At 36.2% G+C, this 18,202-nt stretch overlaps 1 protein-coding gene across 7 annotated transcripts in view; it reads right to left on the bottom strand.

Moving 5' to 3' along the window:
- Nucleotides 1-3,129: 3,129 nt before the first annotated feature.
- Nucleotides 3,130-18,202, bottom strand: part of sec31a (SEC31 homolog A, COPII coat complex component) — a 36,313-nt gene continuing 21,240 nt past the window's right edge. The window contains exons 19-28 of one of the 7 annotated variants that reach the window (XM_059357649.1): nucleotides 17,776-17,949; nucleotides 15,964-16,236; nucleotides 14,029-14,133; nucleotides 11,012-11,111; nucleotides 9,294-9,644; nucleotides 7,575-7,633; nucleotides 6,405-6,662; nucleotides 6,032-6,151; nucleotides 5,862-5,933; nucleotides 3,130-4,646 (exon numbers count right to left, since the gene is read on the bottom strand). In XM_059357649.1, the coding sequence (XP_059213632.1) occupies nucleotides 4,467-4,646; nucleotides 5,862-5,933; nucleotides 6,032-6,151; nucleotides 6,405-6,662; nucleotides 7,575-7,633; nucleotides 9,294-9,644; nucleotides 11,012-11,111; nucleotides 14,029-14,133; nucleotides 15,964-16,236; nucleotides 17,776-17,949 (1,692 nt within the window). In that variant the 3' untranslated portion in view covers nucleotides 3,130-4,466. The remainder of the gene's footprint in view (nucleotides 4,647-5,861; nucleotides 5,934-6,031; nucleotides 6,152-6,404; nucleotides 6,663-7,574; nucleotides 7,634-9,293; nucleotides 9,645-11,011; nucleotides 11,112-14,028; nucleotides 14,134-15,963; nucleotides 16,237-17,775; nucleotides 17,950-18,202) is intronic. The other 6 variants (XM_059357650.1, XM_059357651.1, XM_059357654.1 and 3 more) reach the window with 6 other exon arrangements.

Raw genomic sequence — 18,202 nt, 5'->3', positions numbered from 1 at the left:
AGAATAAGCATAAGAATAAGAATTTTCTTAGTGCTCCTAAGGATGCCCCTATGGTAGATAAATTAAAGTGTTATCTAGGGTGCCCTTCTACTGGAGAAAACATGAAAAGATGCCTTCCAGGGTGGAGGAAATGTGATGAAGCGCTACCTTGAATACTCCTCTAGTAGAGAAAACATGTTGAGAGGCTGCCCTCTTAGTACTGAACATATGATGAAGTGCCTTATCAGGTGCTCTTCTAATCAAGAAAATGTGCTTTAGTGTCTTGAGGCTGCCTGTAAATACAGAAAAGATGATGTATTGAGTATATTAACTATATATTACTGTAATCTATTCTGTATTTTGCCAGATTATGGTGATTGTGGGGCCGTGATGATGGTCTTGAATATTGTTGCCTAGGTTACAGCAAAGTGTTAATATGGCCCTGCCCACAGGGTGCCTGTAAATGAAGAAAACTTTATGAAGTGCCCTCTAGTGTGGCCTTAAATATAGAAAGCATGATGTTTACTGTTTTAGTACAGTAAACAAACAAACAAACAAACTGCTCAGAGCCTCAGCCAGTCACCTGCTGAAGGTGAGACCAGCTTAAGCTCACCTGCATCACACACACCTCTACCAGATTTAAAAAAAAACATTATTTAGCATTAACAATAAAATGTATTATCAATACAGGAAGTGCAGCAGAACACAACACTGTAAACATAAAAGGGGATGAACCCGGATATGGTTGTTGGTTTTAAAACAGAAAGTACCTGCTTTATTCTGGATAGATGTGTCCGCCCGGTTGAGGATCTCCCGCCGCTCCAACGGCTCCGTGTGTGACGTCAGACTGTTGTAACGTTAATAATGACTATACTAGCTAATACATTAAGTTTATAGCGTATCAATACACAGGTAAAAGCGTAATAACGTCGACTTGTCGCGGTGTCACAGCAAGTGTGGTATAATGAGTTTATCCGGATAGACGGGTTTCCGGTCTGTTCTTCAAAATAAAAGCACGTATGTAAATAAAAAATATCGTCACCCTGTTAATAATAATCGCCTAACTCATTTTTTTTCCAAGTTTTGCAGGAAACACAAAAAACTTCACCAAAAGTGTAACATATGACATTTATTGATCATTTCACTCAAAAAGGATGTAACAAAGGATAATCTTTTTTTAATACAGATTTTATATATTACTTTAGAAACTAAAGTCATACTGATACAATATCATAATTTAGCAAATCTGCAAAGTACCTTCAGCTGTTTTTTAAAAATAAAGTGCATTAAAAAGGAATATTTCCTTCTGAAATGTAGGGGGCAGAAGTATAAAGAAGCATGAAATGGAAAAAATCTTGTGTAAATGTACTTACTTACATTTAATTTATGACATTTATTGATCATTTCATTCAAAAAGGATGTAACAAAGGATGGCTATTGGCATAGTATTATTTTATTTTCCCTTACTTTATCCTTTATCTAATTTATTTCTAAGCTGCCTCCAGTGTTTCCTCACTGCTCCATGTTGAGATGGAGCTTCCTCAGTTTGTGCTGTTTTTAATAGGATGGTGGGATGAAGGTGGGTGGGGTGGAGGGTATTTGTTTCTATGTTTTGTTATCTTTTTATTATCATTAATTTATTTTCTCCTTTCTTTTTTATGTAAAGCGCTTTGTGTTGCATCTCGCTTGTATGAAAAGTGCTATACAAATAAAGTCTGATTGATTGATTGATTGATAGTAATAACACTGTGTGTAAATTATGTAACTTAAGAGAAATAAATGACTTAGGCACTTTTTTGAACATGCCTTTGTGACTTAAGCAAGATATGGTAACACTTTATTTTGAAGGTGTCTACATAAGAGTCACACAAGCCTGTCACAAACATGACATGACAAGTATCATGAGCATTAATGTTACTTCAAAGTGTCATTAATGTTCATGACACATCACATCCTATCTTATGTAGACACCTTCAAAATAAAGTGTTACCATATCTTGCTTAAGTCACAAAGGCTTGTTCAAAAAATTGCCTAAGTCACATTTTATTTTGATTTAGGCATAATAAATCAGCTTAAGTCACACACTTGACATAGGCCATTATCTTAAAGGGGTAAAATCACATGATCTGATCAACTGAGGATGTAGGAGATTTTACCATAGGTGGCTATGAGGAGATGATTTAGGCAAAAAAAACAAAACAATTTTGACAAAAAATGATGTAGGCGATTATTTTAACAGTGCGACGATATACATACTGTGACAGACTGTATGCAGCGACGCAAATCTTTTATTAAAGTACAAGTAGCAATACTACAGTGTAGAAACACTCACTTGCAAGTTAAAGTCCTGGATTCAAAATATTATTTAATACAATTATTTATTATAATTATTAGCATCAAAACATACCTAAACGTACCAAAAGTAAGTAAGTACTCATTATTTCAGAATAATATATTACATTAAGAAATTAGAATTAGTGATTGATTAGTTTGTATCACCTTTTGGAGCACATAGAGGTCATAGAGGCTTATTTGAATAACTAAAGCTGTAAAAAAAATTATCCAATTGTTGAGCAGCATAAAGTATAAAGTTTCATGAAATTGAAAGGTGTGAATGCAACAAGTGGAGCTATTATAAGTAACTCAAGCTGTTACAAAATGTGGTAAAACAAGTGGAGTAAAAAGTTCAATGTTTGAGTTTGTAGAGGAGTAGAAATAAAAAGTAACATAAAAATGTTTAAATCATAAATATTGATGCATCGAGTTCATCACTTTAATGTTGCAGCTAATAAAAGGTGGCGTTAATCTTTTTTTAATACAGATTTTATATATTACTTTAGAAACTAAAGTCATACTGATACAATATCATAATTTAGCAAATCTGCAAAGTACCTTCAGCTGTTTTTTAAAAATAAAGTGCATTAAAAAGGAATATTTCCTTCTGAAATGTAGGGGGCAGAAGTATAAAGTAGCATGAAATGGAAAAATCTCAAAATTGTGCTTAAGTACTGGTGTAAATGTGCTTACTTACATTTAATTTCTGTGAAATAAATCCATCCAGTTCAATGATTTAAGTATAGTACCTGCTGATCCTGCAGAAATAAAGTGTAATTCTCATGTGCATAAATATTAACATTTAGGACAGCAACCTGAAATTGTAAATAAATACTATTTATTGAAAATATTGCATGTAGTCAATCTTAAACAAAGACTTGTTTTCCTTTATTAACAACATAAACTGAGGTTGACCACTCAGACTGCAGCTCTCATTGTAGTTGGAATGAAAATCAAGTACAAGTCTCCAGTTTCCAGTTTCCATCCGAGATCTGATTAATTAGCCGATTAATTAATTACCTCCGATGCCATTAAAGATCGCTAGCGTTTGTTTAAGCATGCATACTTTTAAAATTCCATAAAAGCAGTCTCGTTGTTTGTTTTTTTTTAAGTTCATTGCACTCTGCTGAGCCTCATGATTACACTGAAAAGAAAAAAAAAAAGGAATAAAAAGGAACTAAAACATTAAAACATCCTCAACAAATGGGATTGCATTGCTTTGCGTTGACGTTTCCCACACACTGACAACATCTTGGTCCAATGTTTTGCATGTAGTGACACCAGTGGTGAAAGTAAGCCAGTAAAAGCAGATTAGAGTACAAATAAAAGCCTTAATTATGCATTAAATGCTTGTGAGGGGAACTTTAAGTCAATCTAATGCCCCGTTTTAAAATTAATCCATCTTCTCCAACCTGTAGTGTCTGCAGGTTTGTTGCAAAATGCATGCAATGCACTTATATGTAAAAATAAAGCACGATTTTACGAGTAAATTCAATGCATTTATGGATTATAAAGGCATCTGAGCATTAATGTAGTGCACAAATATCCAAAGACTATAAAGGGAGCTAATATTTCTTTCATGATTGTTGTTTGCATGATTAATGAGGTAAAAGCATGCTGCGCGTGCCGTTAATGCCAAATTCATCGAGATTAAACTGTAAATACATTAATTTTCTTTCATCTTAACAAAAGTAGATAGAAATGCCCTTAAAATTTCCTGAATTTTCTGTTCCTTTTCCTTCTTTTTTCATCTATAAACTATATTTATTCCACAACCGCCACAAAAAACGTTTATTTTGCTTGCTAATTTGGAGATTTCGCTTCAATACAACTATTGCACTACACTCTCATTAATCTCTCATTAATGGCTGTGATTAAAAACAAACGTTTTATTACTTTATACTTGATTCCAGTCTGCAGCCCTTCTGTCTGCACGGGGCTCAGACTTTACTTTCACCACTGAGTGCGACTGATAGCATGGCTTGTGTCTGATCAGAAATCATGAATGGCACGAAGAAGAAGAATCTAACAGGATTTGTTTACATCTCTGAATCCTTCGTCTTTTTTTGCACTGTGAGTCAAAAGATTGCAGCTCCCTGTGAGACGAGCTCGACCAATCGGCCGCTCCGTCTCCGTCAAGACTCGGAGGAGTTTCACACTCCCAGTTTGTTGGCTTGTGTCAGCACCACCTTCAGCACCGGCATGAACGCCGACGTCTCGCTGAAGTTGCTGTTGCTGACGATGTGTGTGTGGATGTTCATGCCCTCGGCGTAGGACCGAGACTCGATGCTCCGGGCGATGTTGTGAAGTCCTCCGACGATGGCCGGAGAGAGCTGGAGAGAGAAAAAACAGCAGGAGAGTGTTCGTAAGAAACCTCTCTGTACAACAGTGTACATTCTGAAAAAGAAAAGTTGGTAACGCTTTATAATAAGGTCCAGTAGTTAACTGTAGTATTAACTTTTTACAATGCAGTAAAACTGCAGCTAACATCGAGTTACCTGCAGTTTTACTGACACTTTTTTCCTCTCTTATTCTTAAAAAACTAATATCGAAAAACTGGAAGAATAAGGAAGCACCGTCAATAGAGAAGTGGAAGGCTTTGATGAAGTATTACTTGTGTATTGAAAGTTCAATGTCAGAAGACAAAAATAAAAAGTCAATCAAAGTAAATAGTCAATGCAGCCAAATTTAATTTTTGGGTCGGTACAACCAATTATTAGTATTGAGGGAAGCATTGAACATAATAAGACAGATAAATTCTGAAGTAACTTTGATTTAATTAAATACTATGAAACTGATATTGATGAAATTCTGAAACTGCTATTTGTTTTATTTATTTATTTTGTTCTTATGTCCTTCCTGGTACCTAATATGATGACCCACAGAAATTAATAAAATAAAATTCTTAAAAAAAAACAAAAAAACATTGAGTATCACAGCACTACTTTTAGACGAGACACTTCAGGCAAAAACTTGCACTGGTCAATTCCACTTTAGGCTATTTATCTTCCATAACATGTTGAATTTAAGACGAGTGGAAAGAAAATATCACAAAACACATTTTTTGATGTTAATTTGACTAGCGGTATTTGCATAAATGGATTTCTTTCTAAATGTATTTGGGGTTACTTGTCAGGCAAGCAAACAAAACAGATTTTGAGAGAAAAACTTTTAAAACTGCAATCAAAAGATGTTTAGGTAACGCTTTATAATAAGGTCCTTAATAACCATTAATTAACAAGTAATAAGGCATTGTTCTCGCTTTAGATCTGGCAGTTGCAAAGAGCATAGTGAACTTATAGTTAACTTATAATAGATGAGCAATAAAGTATATTTTAATATCAATAAGCAAACAAAATAAGATTAATAAAGGCATGGCAAAGACATAATGGGTGGGTCATGGGTGTTTGTAATGCCATTATTAAACACAACAAAATTGAATAAATTGAAATAAATAAAATCTATTGTTGAAATTAAGTTGCTGATTTAGTCAATGTCTGAAATATATTTTAACTCCAAATAAGAAACCGATCCAACAGAAGACTCACCGTCTGCTCTCTGAGTTTGTCGTAGAGCGCCTCCAGACGCTTGTTGGCGTCATCAAGCTTCCTCTTCGTTTGCTGTGGAAAGATAAAACACAGAACAATTAGACTTCTGATGACTGAGATTCATAAGAGGAGATTAATAACAGTATTAATATCCCGTCAGATAGACTCACGGGGTCTGTAGCTACAGCCAAACACTTCTGGATGAGTCCCTCGAAGGAGGTCTTCAGGACCAGATGCTCCTCAGGGATCGGCTTCTTCAGGATCTTCTCAGCAGGGATGGAGCGCAGAGGCTGAGAGATAAAAAGAAAGGTTAAGACATTTACATTACATTTAGGCGGTCTTGCAGAGGTGATTAATGTGTGACTCAAAGGTGAGTTGAGGGTCCATTTTTACCCCAAGGTTATAAACACACAGTAATGTTAATAAGCATCTTGTAAGGACTTACAAGGGCCTTATTACTTGTTAATTAATGGTTATTACAAGGACCTTAATATAAAGCGTTACCAAATCTTTACATTGTGTGATAGAACCCTAACTACGTACCTGTATGAGATCTCCAGTCGGAGCTCCTGGTGCTCCCTCCATACTGGTCTTGGGCATCGCAGGGTTCATGGGTGGAGGCTGCTGCTGCTGCTGCTGCTGCTGCTGCTGCTGCTGCTGCTGCTGCATGCCTGGGTAGGGGCCCTGGTTCAGGCCCTGAGGGGCCCCAGCAGGGACCGGCTGTGCCTGGGGGTCCCCACCCAGAGGGGCCATGATGGGAGCAGTGATGGGGGCAGGAGGGGTGTAGTTTGATGGAACCTGCTGGATGATGAAGACACCAAATTACAAAAAAAAAGGGCAAAACAACAATAGTTTAAAATGTTTCACCCTTTATCAGGCAAAGAACTATATTTGGTAACTTCAGGTAATATTTCGAGAAAAAAGTTACAAATTTACTAGATTTAAGTGGCAAATCTGCGCGCAAAAAGTTGCAGATTTTCGAGAAAAAAGTGGGAAAAAGGCAACTTTTTTCTCCCAGATTCACCACTTTAAATCTCATAAATCTGCACATTTTTTTCTCGTAGATTTGCCACTTTAATCTCGTAATTTTTTTTCTCAAAATATTATTTTCGTATGTTTTTTTACACATTCTGGCTGTATGCAATATTCTCCAATATTCCATGAAATTTGTAATTTGCAAGTATTTCAATGAGTGTCCTATTAAGGGTTAAAGTGGTGAATCTGGGAGAAAAAAAGTTGCTTTTTTCCCACTTTTTTCTCGTAAATCTGCAACTTTTTTCGCAAAGACTTGCCACTTTAAATCTCTTAAATCTGTGACTTTTTTTCTTGTAGATTTGCCACTTTAATCTAGTAAATTTGCAACTTTTTTTCTCGAAATATTACCTGAAGTTACCAAATATAGTTCTTTGCCTGATAAAGGGTTAAAACTGCCAGAGAGGAATGATAAACCCAGCAACATATTAAATATTCATAAATATTTTCCTTTAAAATAAAGGAATATAAAAGACGCATTCTGTATATATTTTTATTAATATCATTATTTGTTCTGTTGTTGTTTTTTATTTACACAATAAATCAAGGTCCAACAACAGAAAAATAGAAGCAAGTTTTGCAAGTGAGATAAAAATAATTAAAAAATTGAAAAAAATCTCACCTCAATAAAAAAAATATGCAAATGCAGAAGAAGGTGGTATGATATCTCTTTTTACTTACTTTCTTCTTTGATGTTCTGCTCATCAAAGCCGGAGGGTCGTTCCAGCCGTTCTGAGGCCCTACAGAATCAATCAATCATTAAAAATTACAATTCCATTTTTAAAAAATCTATTTTCTAATGTTTTTAATGCAGATGAAACTTTTCACTATTATTCATAGTAGCTTTTTGTGAGTTTATCACACAATTAATTGATAATAAGTTGTAATTTAACACTGCAAAAGCCTATTGCTATTCTATTTCTAGTCAACTAGAGTTGGTAAGATTTAATTTCATTTATCCATCACAGTATTATAGATGTTTTATCATCTGTTCAAGGAAGAGTAAGGCCTATTTTAGACTTTCTTTTTACGATAAATGCAGTATTTTTGGACGATTTTTTAAAAGAAAACATACTTTTCAAACAATTGGGTTCAGAGAGTTAAATCCTGGTTCAAAACATACTTTTATTGGTGCCCATGGCTTCTTTATTTGTCTATTATTTGTGAACTTATACCTGCTCTGGTCTGTACAGCACCTCGGTGAACATGAGTTATTTTTATTATGTGCTTTAAATACATTGAAGCCTGGAAAGCGGATACGTCGTTTTGTAGTATTTGTATAAGCTCTCAAATACTTTTAGAATTTCATTTCTATCTGCTACAGAGGCTGAAAAATCTATTATTTAGTAGAAGAGTTGACACTTCTGTTGAATTTACAGAAAAACTTCAGGTTTTAGGAGCTTATTTTAAAATCACCCAGATAGTCTAGACGGAATTGTCCAAAAAGTGAAAGTGAGGAGCATTTACGGGTACAAGTCAGGAACCGGTCTACTTTACTTATTTCAAGGGTGCTGAATCCAAAAAAAAAAGGTTCCCAAGCGAAATTTTGAGTTTTTGACCTCCTCATTTGCATATCAAAATGTCCACCAAATTGCCCATCTTGCTCAGTTGTTGGACCATTTCCCCTTAGTTTTTTTGTAAGTAGGCAATCAAAGATGAGGAAATTAAGTTTCTGGATCTATAGTCTAGGGTCAGAGCAAGGATATAGTGGAGGCTCAGTGTCTTTTTTATGTATATTTATATATTGGATTAGATTAGATTAAACTTTATTGTCATTGAACAGAGTACAAGTACTAGGACAACGAAATGTATATATGCAAAATACCAACTTTTAAGGTGAAATTAAGCATTATTTGTGTGTTTTTTTTAAGGCCGGCATAAATATCCAATCAATATCACTTTTAAATGTTCCAGTTGGTATTTTACATACATATACATATATATACATAAAAAAGGCACTGAGCCTCCACTATATTCTTGCTCTGACTCTAGACTATAGATCCAGAAACTTAATTTCCTCATCTTGATTGCCTACTTACAAAAAAACTAAGGGGAAATGGTCCAATGACTGAGCAAGATGGGCAATTTGGTGGCCATTTGATACAAATTAGAAGGTCAAAAACTCAAAATTTCACTTGGGAACCATTTTTTTTGGACTCAGCACCCTTGAGATATGTAAGGTAGGCCGGTTCCTGACTTGTACCCATAAATGCTCCTCACTTCTTATAGGAGGCCTTTATTCTGAAATCCGTCTAGACTAAGAGGTTTTACAGGCGTTTTAGGTCTCAATGGGTTAAATACATTTGACTTGACTAAAACTGGCCCTAAAAACGTGTCTGTTAGTTAAAGATCCAACCCCCGTCGTGCTGGAGGATCAGAGTCTGCAGACCAGCTGTGTACCTGAGACTCCTGGTGGAGGTAGAGGCATGTACGACACAGGAGATCCTGGCCCGCCATGCTGGAAAGGCGCTCCGGAGGACGGAGGAGCAGAAAATGAGGAGGAGGAGGAGGCGTTTGGATAGAAAGGAGGAGGATGGGAGGGAGGAGAGGAGGACAGGCACTGGCTGATGGGAGGCGGATAGACCGGAGATGTCGGCTGTGTGTAGTGAGAGAGAAAGCCGGGAGGCTCTGCAGGAGGAGGAGCAGCAGAGGAGGAGGAGGAGTACTGAAGAGGCTGATAGATAGGAGGAGCCCCCCCAGCTCCAGGCTGGTACTGGTTGACCTGGGGGTAGGCTGGAGTCACACAGGATGCTGTTAGTGCAGAACATCTTCTATATAAACCATGCAACAGGACAGACTGAGCAGTAAACAGCTACAGGTCAGTGCATGCTAACATGCTAACATGCTCTATGTTTAGCTTTTAGGACACAAAACATTCAAGAGAAGAAAAAAGTTATTTCATCTTCTGTTAGTGACTAACTGACAGTGGTGGAACAAGTATTCAGGTCCATTACTTCAGTAAAAGGACTAATACCACACTGCAGAATTATTCCACTACAAGTAAAAGTCCTCCATTCATATGTAAATGCAGCTATTTGAGAATATGGAAGTTGAATGACGATACATTAATGTAAAAGCTGTATGTCAAAGTGTTATAAACTGAAAATAAAATAAAAATATTGTGGAAAAAAAAGAAAAAAGTCGCCCATTCAAAAGTATCAGCATCAAAATGGGTAACGCTTTATATTAAGGTCCTTGTAATAACCATTAATTAACAAGTAATAAGGCCCTTGTAAGTCCTTACAAGATGCTTATTAACATTATTGTGCGTTTATAAGCTTAAATAAGTGTTAATAATGGCATTATAATACAGCTAATAGCAGGCAATAAGAGATTTATAAGCACTGATAAGAAACGTGTTAACAGTTTGCAAATGAAATGCTTAAGAACATTAATAAAAGCCTCATGAGTATCTTATAACTGTTCATAAGAGCATTACAAACACCCATGACCCACCCATTATGTCTTTGCCATGCCTTTATTAATCTTATTTTGTTTGCTTATTGATATTAAAATATACTTTATTGCTCATCTATTATAAGTTAACTATAAGTTAACTATGCTTTTTGCAACTACCGGATCTAAAGCGAGAACAATGCCTTATTACTTGTTAATTAATGGTTATTAAGGACCTTATTATAAAGCGTTACCTCAAAATGTACTTAAAGTGTCAAAAGTAAAAGTACCCGTTATGCAGAATGGATTCACTCAAATTGCTATTATTACCATTATTAACTACTTAATATAGTGTAATGTGGTTTACTTCTTAAAATGTGTTTTACTTTGCATAATCGTTTTAAATTGATCATGTTTTATGTAAAAAGAACAATTTCTGCCTCTAAAATGTAGCAAAGTAGAAGTTTAACATGACAGAAAATGGAAATACTCAAATAAAGTCCATATACTCAGTTACATTCCACCACTGCTAACTGGGAGTACACCAGCACAGATTAGAGTCAAACATTTCATGAAGAGAATGCTTGTCAGTGTTTCACAGAGAAGAAAGGTTTTAGTTCATGTTCATGTCTGGATGCAACACTGTCTCCTACAACTGAACTTATACAGCAAGCTAAAGTTAGCCACAACTGCATATTTAGCAAAGAAACAGAAAGACTCACGCTGGTACTGATGGGAGTACATGTATGCGTGGGTGGAGGCTGGAGGCGGAGCAGCCGTGCTGGCCGGCTGCATCCCGTACATTTGGTTTGGAGGCTCCACCTGCAAACACAAAAAATAAACATGAAATCTTTTCTCAAAGCAAACAAACATGAAGACAGATGAGTCTGACACACTTATAATAAGGTCCTTAATAACCATTAATTAACAAGTAATAAGGCATTCTGACGTGGTTTAGTACCAGTACGTCTTGATAAGGTTTAGTACCAGTAGGTCCTGATAAGGTTTAGTACCAGTACGTCTTGATAAGGTTTAGTGCCAGTACGTCTTGATAAGGTTTAGTGCCAGTACGTCTTGATAAGGTTTAGTACCAGTACGTCTTGATAAGGTTTAGTACCAGTAGGTCCTGATAAGGTTTAGTACCAGTACGTCTTGATAAGGTTTAGTACCAGTAGGTCCTGATAAGGTTTAGTACCAGTACGTCTTGATAAGGTTTAGTACCAGTACGTCTTGATAAGGTTTAGTACCAGTAGGTCCTGATAAGGTTTAGTACCAGTACGTCTTGATAAGGTTTAGTACCAGTACGTCTTGATAAGGTTTAGTACCAGTACGTCTTGATAAGGTTTAGTACCAGTACGTCTTGATAAGGTTTAGCACCAGTAGGTCTTGATAAGGTTTAGTACCAGTAGGTCTTGATAAGGTTTAGTACCAGTAGGTCTTGATAAGGTTTAGTACCAGTAGGTCTTGATAAGGTTTAGTGCCAGTAGGTCTTGATAAGGTTTAGTACCAGTAGGTCTTGATAAGGTTTAGTGCCAGTAGGTCTTGATAAGGTTTAGTACCAGTACGTCTTGATAAGGTTTAGTACCAGTAGGTCTTGATAAGGTTTAGTGCCAGTAGGTCTTGATAAGGTTTAGTACCAGTACGTCTTGATAAGGTTTAGTACCAGTAGGTCTTGATAAGGTTTAGTACCAGTAGGTCTTGATAAGGTTTAGTACCAGTAGGTCTTGATAAGGTTTAGTGCCAGTAGGTCTTGATAAGGTTTAGTACCAGTAGGTCTTGATAAGGTTTAGTGCCAGTAGGTCTTGATAAGGTTTAGTGCCAGTAGGTCTTGATAAGGTTTAGTACCAGTAGGTCCTGATAAGGTTTAGTGCCAGTAGGTCCTGATAAGGTTTAGTGCCAGTAGGTCTTGATAAGGTTTAGTGCCAGTAGGTCCTGATAAGGTTTAGTGCCAGTAGGTCCTGATAAGGTTTAGTACCAGTAGGTCGTGATAAGGTTTAGTACCAGTAGGTCGTGATAAGGTTTAGTACCAGTAGGTCGTGATAAGGTTTAGTACCAGTAGGTCGTGATAAGGTTTAGTACCAGTAGGTCGTGATAAGGTTTAGTACCAGTAGGTCGTGATAAGGTTTAGTACCAGTAGGTCGTGATAAGGTTTAGTGCCAGTAGGTCTTGATAAGGTTTAGTGCCAGTAGGTCTTGATAAGGTTTAGTACCAGTAGGTCTTGATAAGGTTTAGTACCAGTAGGTCTTGATCAGGTTTAGTACCAGTAGGTCTTGATCAGGTTTAGTACCAGTAGGTAGATCCGGTAGTTGCAAAAAGCATAGTTAACTTATAATAGATGAGCAATAAAGTATATTTTAATATCAATAAGCAAACAAAATAAGATTAATAAAGGCATGGCAAAGACATAATGGGTGGGTCATGGGTGTTTGTAATGCCATTATTAACACTTATATAAGCTTATAAACACACAATTATGTTAATAAGCATGTTGTAAGGACTTACAAGGGCCTTATTACTTGTTAATTAATGGTTATTACAAGGACCTTAATATAAAGCGTTACCCAATGTTTCTGTTGCATTGTGCTGAGGATTAATTGGAGTTATTACCCTCCACAACAGCAGGTGGAGCACTTGTAAAACATGTTTTGTTTAAGTTTTGACCGCTTTGTACTTTGCAGTCAAATCCCAATATTTGGAATGCAACAAGAGAAACAAATGGAGCATGCATCACAGCACAGGAGACCAGAGTGTCAACAGGAAGTGGAGCAGCTATGAGGAAAGGCGGGAGAAATGGCGTCGTCACGACCCGATCCATTACGGAAACCTGGATTTATTTTATTTTTAGCAGTACAAACGTTTCTACAGTTTTGTTAACCCTTCATCAGGCGAATAACTATATTTGGTAACTTCAGTGGATATCAAAATGGGGTCGAGAAAAAAGTTGCAAATTTACTAGATTAAAGTGGTGAATCTACGAGAAAAAAAGTTCCTTTTTTTCCACTTCTTTCTCATAAATCTGTGACTTTTTTCGCACAGATTTTCAACTTTAAATCTCTTAAATCTCCAATTTTTTTTTGTAGATTTGCCATTTTAAATGTAGTAAATTTGCATCTTTTTTCTCGAAATATTTTTTTTTTGGATATCCGCTGAAGTTACCAAATACGGTTCTTTGCCTGATAAAGGGTTAATGGATTAATTACTTCCATATGTCAGACATTCTTCATAAAAAAAAATAAAAAAATGTTTTACTTTATTAGACATTCTTTCCAAAGAGGAAAAATGTTGAGAATTAGCTCCATATATTATACTTTCTTGTGAAAAGAAAAAAAAAATAATCTTTCATTTTGATTAGCTCATAACTTTAGACCCATTCTAAAAAAAAGCATAAATACATGTATTAAACATTTAAATTATCTATTTCATAATGAGGAACCCATCAATTAATTATTATTTTAGACATCATAAACTATACTATTTATACTATTTTCTTTACTAGAGTATTTAATTAATTTTGAAAACTGTTTCATAACTATTAAAACCAATGATAACATTATTGTATTTAAATCAAAGACTGCCTTTAACTTCTTGGACAGGAAGTAGAACATTTCAGGTTTCTGGTACTGATCGGGTTCTGACCGCAGCAGCTAATGATCCAATTAATGAAAACACTCATTTTTTAATCATCAGGTTAATGTGCAACATGTGTAAACATGTGTAAAGGTGTGTGAGGTCAGTGTACCTGCTGCTCTGAGGCTCTGCCTACTTGAAGAGGAGGAGGAGGGAGATTGGGGAGGGCTGTGGGAGTTTGGTTACTCCAGGAGGTGACAGTGGAGGCAGCCCTCACCTGAAGCACACAGAGACACACGGCACACACCTGTGATGGCCGCAGCATGGGGGGGGGGGGGTCGGGGGTCGGGGGTCGGGACACCAAATAACACCACAATGCACAACGCTTTGCACCAGAGCCAGGGTTCAAATTACAGAAACAAAACTCCATCCACAAAAACAAAGTCTGTACATTTTGGATTTTCCACAATAAGCACATTATTCATTAATTAATAATTTAAACCCTGGCTAGAATGGAAACCCACTCCATGAAATGACTACAACACAACAGCAACGAGCAATTCACCAGCTAGTCAGAGACTGACGGGGATGGGTTGGATAGAATTTCATCAGATTCAAATTATGATTTACCTAAATGTGAATATTTTCTAATCTCCAAGGTTTATTGTTGCATTTACAAGTGAATATCGTTTACTGCAGCGTACTCTTAACTTTAACACTTATCTGCTCTACTCTACTGCCCTTACTTTTTAACTACACAATGTTTGACTTGTGCTTTTTATTATTTTATCTCTTTTTTTATCCTGCTGTATCTTATTTTATCCTATTTATATTATTATTTCTATTTCCCTGTTTTAATTGACTGTTTTTACTGTTTTCAATTGTGTCTTGCTGTTTTAATGTGTATGTAAAGCACTTTGAATTACCTTGTGTTGAATTGTGCTATACAGATAAACTTGCCTTGCCTTGCCTTGCCTAAAGGCCGAAAAAACTAATAAGCCAAACTGTGTCAAAACCGTTTAATGAGCGTCTAACTTACAACTTAATAGTTTACGTACGCTAACACATTTTTGTAACACTTAATGTGACTGTTCGCTGTGTAAATATCTAATGTTAGTAAAAGAAAATATAAATAAATAGACCAATTATTTGTATGCAAACACTGATAATGCCTGCCTGGGACAATTTATTTATTTTACCGTTGAAATGCTGTCTTGATATTTTGGTTTTGGCAGCCCGCCACATAACACGACATCTTCAAACAGATAACAACTCCTCCTGGGAAGTTTTCTCCTGTATTTAGGCATTTAGACTTTTGATTCCTTCTGCAACAGACGTGCGTGCATGTGCCATCTGGAGATAATAATATTATTAGTAATAATAATAATAATTGATTGTGATGATGATATAAGAAATCATGACTGTTTATGTCTTATATTACTTTATGCGTCGTTGAGTATCCTGAAAAGTGCAATATATAAAATGTATTATTATTATTTATTATTATTATTATTATTATGATAATTATTTTTATTTTTATTACAGTAGGCTGATGAGAACTATGTCTTGTTCTTCCAGTGGTCATATCATGTTAGCATCTTGCTAATGGGCATGTATTAGTATTATGCATAGGATTTTTATTCAGTCAAATGTAACATTTGCTGAGTTTGTTGATTTTTAAAAAAACTTTATTGACGGTTTGGACAAATAAACTCAACGTCTCATGAAAGTCACGGGTATAAGCTCTCAAATACTTTTTGAATTTCATTTCTATCTGCTACAGTGGCTGAAAAGTCTTCTGTTGAATTTACAGAAAAACTTCAGGTTTTAGGGGGTTCTTTCAGAATCGCCCAGAGGTTTTACAGGCAGTTTTTCCAGGCGTTTTAGGCCTTAATGGGTTAAAGGGTCTATAGAATTTTCTTCTATCCAGTTTTTTTGCCTTAACATATCAAACCCATCCCCATCATGTGGTCTGAAGAGGTTTAAGAGGAAGAACTGTGTGAATCCTGATGTCTGATGTTCAGACAGCAGGTTTCACTCAGATCCAGGAGGGATATCTCAGAGTTTAGGACAGTAAAACCTGTGTGAGTGTTATGTGAGGACGTACTGGCTGGTAATACTGCGGCTGAGCCGGGGCCGAGGCAGCAGGCGGAGGCACTGGAGCTGCTGCAGCGGGCTGAGGCACCATGGCGGGCTGGATGGGGGTGAAGGGATGGCGGGGCATGGCGGCGGCGGGCTGAGGCTGGTTCCGGGCGGGAAGCTGCGACTGAACTCTCTGAGGCTGAACCGGAGCTGCAGGAGCAGCAGGAGCAGCCGCCACCGCCACCGCCTGCTGCCCGAGAGCTCTGCTGAGGCGGTCACGGAGCTGCTGCACGGCAACCTGGGTAAAAAATGAGAAGAGGGAACTTCAGGTATCCTCTTTGGTTCATTATGTATTAGGTGTAAAATTATGGAATTATGGACTAAATGATGAAATAAAGATGTGTAATTCTATGTTAGTTTTCAAGAAGACTTTAAAATCTAAAATTATCAAGGGTTACAATGAAATTTGATTTAATTTGATTTTTCAGTTTAAGGTATCATGTGTTTTGTAACAATGTGAATTACTCAGTTAATGTAATGTATATAATGTAATGTATATGCATGTAGATAGTACAGGAGAGGCAAAAATAAGCCTTTAGTGGGGCTTCAGCCTGTTCCTTTTTCGGTTGCTGTCTGATGGATTCTTTTGTAAAAACATGATTTTATTTTGTTGTCTTTTTTTTGTTGTTTTTTGTAACCGAAATAAAAGCATTCATTCATTCATTCATTATTTGTTTGTTTGTCACTTCAAAGACAAATTAGCTCCATATATTAGACATTCTTTACAATTTATTGAAAACGTTTAAAAAATGTTTTATTTTATTAGACATTCTTTCCAAAGAGGAAAAATATTGAAAATTAGCTCCATATATTATACTGTCTTGTAAAATGAAAAAAAAATCTTTCATTTTTATTAGCTCACTATTTTAGACCCATTCTAAAAAAAATTCTAATTTGCAATCATCAGGTTAATAGGATTAGGTTAATCCACTTCAAATTTAAATTCAAATTGGAGGTACTTTTCTTTTCTGCCTCTTTCTACTTCTACTCCACTACACTTTTAGAGGGCAATATTGTATTTTTCAGCTTTAGTTACAAGTTACTTTCAAAATTACAAAATGAATACAAACTTTTGCACACAAAACATATGAAAAATTCATAAAATATGAGGGTTTATTATAAATGTATCCAATCGATCAGTTAGATGACTGACAGCACTATTTTCATGGTTGTAGCTTCTCAAAATTAAGGATTCTTCTACACTCAGTACTTTCACTTTTAACACTTTAATAACATTTTCCTCATTTTACTTGCACCTTTACTTAAATAACCTTTCAATGCAGGACTTTTACTTGTAACAGAGTATTTTCACCATGTGATATTAGTACTATGGTTTATTTGTTAAATAATACATGTAGAATAAAGTGATTTTGACAGAAATATCACAATTTTAAGCTTAATTACATTCATACTGGGGTAATTACTTGATGTATCCTAGTGCAAATTACATTGTATTAATTTTAACTATTTAACTTTTTTAGGTGTTTTCCTGCATCTTTTTTTTTTCACTGATAAAAAGAGTAGTGCTCCCAATTTTAAAATATATTCTGTAAAATGACAATGAAGCCTTTCTAAAGGTTTTATTGTAATTTGCAGTTACCTACATTTTTGGTCATTTTAATTGAATGATGCAAAGAAAAAAGATGTTTCCCAGCAACTTATTTACACTTTACTAAAGGTTTCACTAGGTAATACGTTATTACTCAGACCTCAAAACACAAACGTATGAATGGATTAATAAGGAGCAGGAGCAGTGGTGTCCAGGTGTGTTACATACCTGGTTGCTGTTGTCAGGCAGGTATGTGATGGCGGTGGACAGGCTGCCCTGTGAGGCCAGCAGGTTGGCGTAGTGGCTCATCTTCTCAGCCAGCAGGATGCCGATGGCGGCGGGTCCAGAGCGCTGCGTCTGCTCCACCGCACGCCGCAGCACCACCACCTTCTCCACCAGATCCTGAGGCACGGAAACACACATTAGCATTAGCATTAGCACCACATAACATATTGTCAGGTCTTTTACAACAGCTGGATTCAGATAAAGACTTAAGTTGCCAGTCGGGAAGGGCTGTAAGGTAAATATTCTGATGCTGGGCTTACACCAAACCATTTCCCCCAGTCCCAGACTAAAAACTGAAAAGTCTTCAGTAAATCTAGGAGTTTTACTGGAGTCACAGCGCTCCAGTCATCTCCATGGTTAAGTTTAAGGT

This window comes from Centropristis striata, chromosome 19 (genome assembly GCF_030273125.1).
Source record: "Centropristis striata isolate RG_2023a ecotype Rhode Island chromosome 19, C.striata_1.0, whole genome shotgun sequence".
Lineage (NCBI taxonomy): Eukaryota > Metazoa > Chordata > Actinopteri > Perciformes > Serranidae > Centropristis > Centropristis striata.
Note: the sequence above shows the minus strand (reverse complement) of the source record. Positions and strands in the feature narration are given on the sequence as shown.